General features: G+C 54.3%; 1 protein-coding gene across 2 annotated transcripts; it reads right to left on the reverse strand.

Moving 5' to 3' along the window:
• Nucleotides 1-2,084: 2,084 nt before the first annotated feature.
• CYB5R1 (cytochrome b5 reductase 1) lies at nucleotides 2,085-7,257 on the reverse strand. 2 transcript variants are annotated; one of them, XM_082612992.1, is made up of 9 exons: nucleotides 7,154-7,257; nucleotides 6,697-6,846; nucleotides 6,510-6,582; nucleotides 5,885-5,991; nucleotides 5,514-5,643; nucleotides 4,760-4,843; nucleotides 3,796-3,881; nucleotides 3,224-3,323; nucleotides 2,085-2,894 (listed from the first exon to the last, which is right to left on the reverse strand). In XM_082612992.1, the coding sequence occupies exons 1-9, from the start codon at nucleotides 7,166-7,168 to the stop codon at nucleotides 2,722-2,724; spliced, it is 918 nt and encodes a 305-aa protein (XP_082469118.1). In that variant the 5' UTR covers nucleotides 7,169-7,257; the 3' UTR covers nucleotides 2,085-2,721. The 2 variants fall into 2 exon arrangements, with proteins under 2 accessions (XP_082469118.1, XP_082469117.1); XM_082612991.1 differs by having other exon boundaries at nucleotides 7,091-7,233.
• Nucleotides 7,258-8,007: the final 750 nt, after the last annotated feature.

The following is an 8,007-nucleotide window of genomic DNA, read 5'->3' on the forward strand; positions in this document are numbered from 1 at the left end:
GTGCGAGGCGTGAGGCAGGCAGGCTCCCGGTTACGAAGAGTGCGACGGAGCTGACTGGTCTTCCTCGGGGACTCCCTGCTCCGCCCCGGGCTCCCGCTGCGGCCAGAGGGGACCGCAGGGTGCTGCAGCCCTCGCCTGGGCGACTGACACTTCTCACTTCTCCCAAGGCCGGCACGTGACCAGTCTATTTTAGATGCAGAGAGAAGGTACTTTAGTATGATCCTGTATGGATGCTTCAGGGCAGTGGGATTAATTCTGGTGCTGCTTAAAAGCGTAGCAGGCTCTGGAGTCACGTAGACCCAGGCTTCTGTCCCTGGCCAGGCTCTCACCTTGAGCACGTTACCGAACGCTCCACATCGTTAAGTACCTCGTCTGAAAAACAGGAATAAAATAGTGCTGTTTCACGGGCTGTTTGTCAGCATTGAGATAATTTATGCAGGCTCCTTTAGTTTGATGCTTGGCAAATCGTAAATGCTTCACAAACCTTAGCTATTATGTGCTGCCCGCTGTATAAAACCCTCAGAAACGTGTGCTGTCCACAGTACTGAGTTTGTTTCTCAGCATGGCGTTACCAGGCTCTTACCTGCTCCCAGGCCTCATCTTCCTCCACTTTCCCTCTGGCATTTGGGCCTCAATGAACTTGCCTGGTTCTCCAAATGTGAACTTCTCTCCTGCTCCTCAGGCTTTTGCACATGCTGGTCCTTCTGTTGGATTGTCATGCCCCCGTTCTCTGCCAAAGGATCCAAGCAACTTGCAATTCCCAGTTCTAGGTTTGGCTTTGGATCGAGACAATCCTAGCTTCACGTTCAGGCTCTGCCAGCCACTGGCCAGCTGTATGACCTTCTACATATCCTTAATCTCAGACTCACAGGATTATAATAAGGATTCAATTACACAATGATCATTCAGCACAGCACCTGCTACGAGGCTGTTAACCAAAAAACTTTTTTTCTTCTCTTCCTCCTTCTCAGAATCTTTTCCAAACCCTCCATCTGCACCTTGTGTCTCTTCTATAGTATTAACCACACTGTGTTGTAATTATTTATCACTGTCTTACTCTAGACAATGAGTTGTTTGGGGTCTAAGAACAGTCTTGGTCATGGTTGAATCCTCAGGACCTAGCACAGTGCTTGGCATGTGGCAGGTCCTTAATGTTTGTATACTGAGTGGATAAGGCAGGAACCCGTGCGAGACAAGGAATGAGCTTCTGTGTGGGAAATTCTCTTTGCCGGGCTGCTTCACTGTGTGAGCCCAACAACCCTAGGCAAGATTTTCCTTTTCGGAGGTGAGGTACCCGAGTGTGTCTCACAGAGCCCAGTACACACACACACCAGCTGATCAAGACATGTCTGATGGAATACCAGTAACACAATTTAGTGATGGTTCTACCCTGGGGAGCGTCCACAAGCCTTTCTTCCAGGGGCCCCAGGGGCAGCAGTATACAGTTCCATGCAGAAAAACAATGCCGACCTTCCTCCTGACCTGATGCATGGTTCTGTTCCACTGTGACTAACAGGAGATCTGAAGAGGTGGCCCTGGTGTGACGCTGGGAGGGAGTGGACTGGGCCAGGCTGTTGGAGCAGGAGAAGGGCGGTCAGGACAGATGTACCTGGGGGCCAACTCTGTCCAGGCACCAACCAGTCCGGCTAGGGCTGGCGGTGTCAGGTTACTTTTGAAAGGACAAGGCTTCTCTTCCAAATAGAAAGACAATACTTTGACTTATTTGCCAGGTACCCTGAAGGATAAATGCAGTGAAGAAAGGGCCAAGGGAAGGAAGGAGGGAAGGAGTGGCCAAACCAAGGACCACTGTGAGGGGTACCTGGGCTCCAAAAGCTTCCCTCTCACTTGTATTCTCCTTCCTCCACCTTAAAAGTTCTCCAGGGAGAAGCTGGGCTTCTGGCTCTGCAGAGACAGCTGCTAAGATGAGTGTGGAGTTTGGTGGCCGCTCACATTTCAGCACAGGGTACAACCGCTCAAAGGTTCTTTGGAAGACCCGGGGGAAATTCTGTGCTGGGAAACCCTTCCTCCCAAGATTCTCAGGCATGAAAAGCCTTGGAAACAAGGACCCCAGACACAACCACCTCTTCGGTAGAACACAAGGGCCTTAGCCCCATTTATTTGCATAAGCCAGAGGTTTCTGTCACAGTAACAGTCTTAGATCGTGGGGAGCCCTTTCCCTCCAGCCTCGGCAGGGGCAGAGGGAGACAGACACAGGAACACGTCTTTCAGATCCCTTTCTCTGAGGCCTGAAGAGACCATCTCCTCCTCTCCTGTTGCCTCTAAAAGATTAGCTTTCTAAGTCTGCACCCCCCACTGCACACACAGTCTGCTATGGGTTAAGCACCAAATATTAAATCAAACCCATCAAACAGGTTGCTCTTTAACCAGAGACACAAAGAAGACTGTGATGCCACGAAGGAACTGGCCGGTCTTGGAACAAATGTACGCGCTCCCTTCTTTCTGACCCGTGGAAGAGTCTGCTCCTTGAGCCTGACCTGGATGTTTCACCACAGGGAGACTGGGGAGCCTTCCAGGGAATGACTCGGCTTTGGCCCTCTTCCACGGCTATAAGGATGCTGTTCCCACAGGGACCATCCAGATTCCAGCTCCGGAGAAAGACAAAAAGGCTGACACTGTCGGGAAGGGCACCTAGGGCTTAGAGCAGTTGAGGGCTGACTGGGGGCAAATGCCGGCAGCGGGACCAGGGAAGTGAGGGGATGCTCAGTAGGTAAATCGCATCTTTTGCGAGTAGCCCAGTTTGTCCAAGTTGGGGTGGCAGGCCAGCTGCACCATCGGGGGTGGCCCACAGAGCAGCAGCAGCACATCCTCCCCTGGGGCGGGCAGGTGCTCCTGGATCATGTCGGCAGACACAAAGCCCTTGCTGTAGGCCCAATCTGCGTGGGGAGAGGAGAGAATGACACTCCAGATCCATGCTGGCAGTGGGGTGCAGCGCGGGGCCGGGGTGGGGGGGTGGTAGTCCAGAAAGGCTCCTGAGAGGGTACAGAGCTGTAGCGGCAGCTGGACGGGTCTACTCAGCCTGCTTCAGCGGCGCGGCCAGCCCTGCACCCACCCGGTAAACAGGAACCGCGGGACAGAGTCCAGGACACCACTGTGTCCGTGAGCTCAGCGTCTGGCAGTGTCGGGCAGGGTCGGTTTCACTGAAACCAGAACCCACAGACGGGCGAGGCCCTGATCTGGGGATGTCCAGAAATGGGGAGGGTACCTTCTGGGGGGTGATCCAGAGTGAACCGGAGCGTAAAGCGGTCGGGGTGTCGGGCCTGCAGCTCCTCTAGGTCCTCCCGTAAGATTATGTCCTTTTCAGTCTGAAAGGAAGAGAAGCAAAGTCTTTAGGAACCTTCTCAGGTTCCTAAGCATAACAACATAGAAAGTTCTCTGCTATAACAACTTTCCAACCAGGAAAGAAAAAGAAAACTGAAGTTCTAGGGAATAAGCAAGGGTTTTAGGCAGTTAGGATGAGGGGAGGGAGAGGGGAACAGCCTTTATTTACACAATATGAAGGAATAAAGACAGAATATTTAACAACGGAGACTCAAGGAGCAAGTTTCTATACTCAGGACTAGACTCCTTAAATGTTTTCCTTTCTTCTCTCCTTGCGGGCCAGGGAGGGAATGTGGCTCAGTGCCCTGTCCTCCTTATTGTGGAAGAGGACCCTCTACCCACAGGGAGGCCTTGGCCAGAGGCTGAGCCAGACACTGGGCTAGTTTTGCCCGCTGGTACCATACCTCTCCCCACACAGTAACTCTGAAGTCCCAGGACTGAGAAAAGCAACGCAACCTGGTTGGCAAAAAGCAGAAAGCACTGGGTTGGATCTTCTGGGTCTTTCAGGATGGCCTGGATCAGCTGCAGCATTGGGGTGATTCCTGCACACAGATGCCCCACGGTGAGATGCGGTGGCCACCCTCCCCGTCCCTGCTCCTTAGCTGCCCAACCCTTTCATCTTAATTCTACTCACTCACCCCTTCACTCTGTTTTCCTTTGTGTCCTAATTCTCTACCCTCCCCCTGTGTCTTCACAGCACCTACATTTCTGCAAGATAGGCCCTTTACCCCAAACTCACTAAAATTCACATCTGGTAGGTGAATTGTGGTCACGTGCTCAAAATTCACATAAATTCATATTGCTGAAATCCTTCTAAGGAACCAATCCAAGACTCTCTGGAAGTCCCTCGGAGGCTAAGGCTCCAGTATCACAGATGACTGCAAGTACCTACTGATTCAGTGCTGAGATGCCTGGAGCCCTGGACATGCAGGTTAAGTGCACGTGCTTTGGAACTGAGCAGAGCTGCACACTAACCCTGCCTCTACCCATGTGGAAACGATTCAACCTCTCTGAACCTCCGTGTTCCCATCCGTAAAATGGGAAGGCTTGTACCTATGTCATAGACATATATAAAGAGTCTAGCACAGTGTCTAACCTAGGGAAATGTCCAATGTTAATTTTCTATCTTCTCGACTGTCCTATTCTTAGCTGCTTCTCTGTTCTCACCTAAAATTTATTAGGTTCATTCCATCTGAGGTCTCGGGAGAGCCCACATGATTTGTTTCTCTCATTCTGTCAGTTGAAATAGATTTTGGAGGGTTTCTACCTGATTATAATTTTGTTTTGCAGCAACTGGGGAGCTCTAGGCATTGCTGGGAATCCCCTGATTAAGTTTGGCCATGATTACCAAACCTCCTGAGGGTCACCTGGAAGCTGCCACGGCAAGTCACAATGGTGGGAGGGAGCAGGGGACAAGCACCTGTGCCGCCGGCAATCATTCCCAGTTTCCTGGCCACTCGCGGTTCTGGTGGAGACTTTTTGTTGGGCTGAATGCTAAACATCCCTGAGAAGTCGAGTGGAGAGATGGGTGAAAGAACAGTCAATTCAGGGAAATAAGAAAACAAATGCAGAATCGAAAATTCGCCCCAGGCCAGTTCTGCAGCTGCTGTGGAATCTGATCCTGGAGCTTGGGTGTTGCGCCAGCCCTAACAACAAGACACTTGAGGGACAGTGGGGCCAGGACTGTCTGTCCCATATTATGAGCTACGAGTCAGCTTAGGAACACACAGTGAGTCATAAGCTGACTCCCACAGAGGGTCACTCCCTGCTCAGGGCGACAGGCATGAGGCCAGGTGGGAATCTATTTTCCCAAGTGGCACAGAGCAGCTCTCAGGCTTGCTAATGCACCCAGCTGTTCCCACTGGAAGGGCTGAACGTAACCTCTGGCTCTCTGCATAGCTCGGCCTGAGGGGCGACTCTCTGAGGGAGAGAAAGAGAGGCCCGCGTTTGCATTAGTCATCTCCAGGGCTGTCACGGTGGGTGAATTCATGTGGATGGAGAACTGATCCCTGTGTCAAGAGGGGCTGAGGAACACGCCTTTCTATAATGTCACGGCTGTGTTTACAGGAGGGGCAGCTGGCTCTCACCCACATGCACACACACACATGGACACACAGAACCACACTGTGTGGAGAGGACGCCGGGCACCGGAGACGTGGGAGCCAGGCCATTACCTTTCCCAGCGTAAGTGAGCAACCCACTTGGCCCCCGAAACTCCACCACGTCCCCAGTCTTCAGGCTATCCAGGTACTGAGACATCTTTCCCCCCTCAGGAAATTTGGGGTGCACACCCTTCAGGTAGACCTGATAAGACAGAATGGAAAGTACTTTGTTTGGAATGTCCCTGGTTTCTGGGCCCCCTGTTGACTGAGCCTGCCTGAAGCAGGGCAGGGATGACACGCACGCTCTCTCTTCCCATTCCACACGCTTTCCTCATGTCCACAAAGGACACGCATCTCCTCCTATCAAACACATCTTGGAAGTTTCTACAGATCCCAGAGGGAGGGGGATAAGGGGCTCCTGGGGCTCCTTCCGACTTTCTTACCTTGATGACAAGGTCCACATAGCCTCGGTCCTCATCGCTGGTGACGGGAGTGTATGGCCTGATGACCAGGCTGCCATCGATCCGGGCAGACAGGTAGACATGTTTGCCTGGGGGCCACGTGAAGAGCGACATAAGGGCTACTGTGGAGGTGCTGCATTCCTGTTACCTTTCAAAATAATCTGGGAGGTTTGAGAGGACAGAAGCATCTTGCTCCGTGCTGGGGTCCCAGTGAGCTACCAGGCAGGGAGGATTCACCCCTTTGAGCCCCCAGCTGGGTCCCTCATAAACTACCCTCTGCTGAGATTCTTATCAATGACTGCCAGGACCTTAGTAGTGAGTTGAGGGTCTGGGCAATGGGGAAAAGATTAGTGCTTGCTCAGCGGGGATATAAGCAAATCCTGCAGGAAGGAGGGAGGACTGCTGAGTGTCGAAGATGTCTGGGGGCACAGAAGCCACACCCTAGAGTGGCCCAGGGCACCTCACAGCCTGGAGGATACGCAGCCTGGTGGGGAAAGGGTGATGGAGTGGGGAGGCACTAGGCTGAAGCAGCGCGTTTCAGGAGACCCCAGAAGGGGGATCACCCTATTAGAATACCAGGGAAAGGAGCCCACGCCGCAGTTCTTACCCACAGGCAGCCCCAGAACGTGGTGGGCGGTGGGCAGGGCAAAGCGGAACCTCTTGGTGTTGTGGTTCACGGTCTGGAGGATGGATGACAAGCGTCTCAACAGGCAGGTCTGGTGTCGCCAACTCCCCGGGGCATCCCTACCACAGCCGAGCGGAACTCCGGTCCCCTTCGCTACTCCACAACTCACTGTCTTGTCTAGCAGTCGCAGCAGGTACTTCTCATTGGGGTCCAGGAGCGTGATCCGCGGCCGGCGGGACCTCCGCACCAGGTAGGAGCCCAGAGCCAGGCCGAGCAGAGTCAGCAGCCCCACCCCCAGGGAGGCCAGCAGGACTGGGCTCTGCGGGCAGAGGGGGCAGCGTGACCGTCGCGCCGGGGATAGAGCCCAGGGCGTGGGCGGTGACGGGCCCCTACGACTTGCCCCCCGGGTGGCGACCCCGAACTCCGGCGCAGGAGCAAGCCGAACTCAGGGGGCAGCCTGGGTGGGGTCCCCAGCCCTAGCGTGCGGTACCGGGACCCCGGCATCCAGGGCGGGTGTAAAGCCCTGCGGGGCGGGGTCGTCGGTGAGAGCCCCTGGTCCGGACCTGAGTGCGGGGAACCAGAAGGGGCGGAGTCCCCTGGTGCGGGATACGGAGCGAGGGTCTCACCGGCTGCAACCCCATCTTCAAGAGCCGCGTCCTCCACCTCGCAGCCAGCGCCCAGATCCCACAATGCGCCGCGGGGCGGGCAGGAGGCGGGGCCAGGAGGGGCGGGGCTGACTGGGCGGGGCCCGGTAGGGGCGGAGTCACTCCGCGCCCCACCTCTTTCCTCCGGACTCGGCTCCCAGGTACTCGTACAAGGAGGGGCTGCAGCTCCAGACCCTCCTCCCCAGCCTTCTGTCCCTGCTACGTAGACCGCTTAGCGTCGAACAGGGAGGGAGTCCTGTCAAACGTAGAACCACACCAAGCTGAAACTGGAAATCTCCAAGTCTGCAAATTGCTTAGCAGGGAGGAATCTGGCGTTCGGAGAGAGACAGGCTCAAAGTAGAGCAGGAGGGCCTGAAACTGATCATTGTGTTGTCACGTTAGTTCTTCAAAGGGCAGACTTTCAACCAGAGGATTCACAGCCTGGCCAAGTCTCCTCGGGAATGACAGTGGCATCTTCATTTCCTGCTTCCGTGACTGGTTTTGCTCACATGGCCAGGTCCTCATGCCATCAGGCTCATTCAGGAGCTCCTTTTGGGTCCAGATCAAGCTTCTCATCTGGATCTGGGTTCTCCAGCCCCCGGGGCCAAAGACCTGGCTTTGGGGGCAGACTGGACTGAATCAGAACCTGGACGACTTCCTCAACTTCTTTCTGATTCCTGTCTGCAGATAGATAAGTGCTATGAGACGTGTAATGTGCTTCACATGTAGCCTGTCATAGAACAAAACACTCAACAGATATCAGCTGCTCCAATGACTCTCTGCAGACAGTGATGATGCTCGGTTAGAGATTCGAGCTGAGCCCTGCTGGCAGCAGA

The sequence above is a fragment of the Mesoplodon mirus genome, assembly GCF_964341445.2.
Source record: "Mesoplodon mirus genome assembly, chromosome: 3".
Lineage (NCBI taxonomy): Eukaryota > Metazoa > Chordata > Mammalia > Artiodactyla > Ziphiidae > Mesoplodon > Mesoplodon mirus.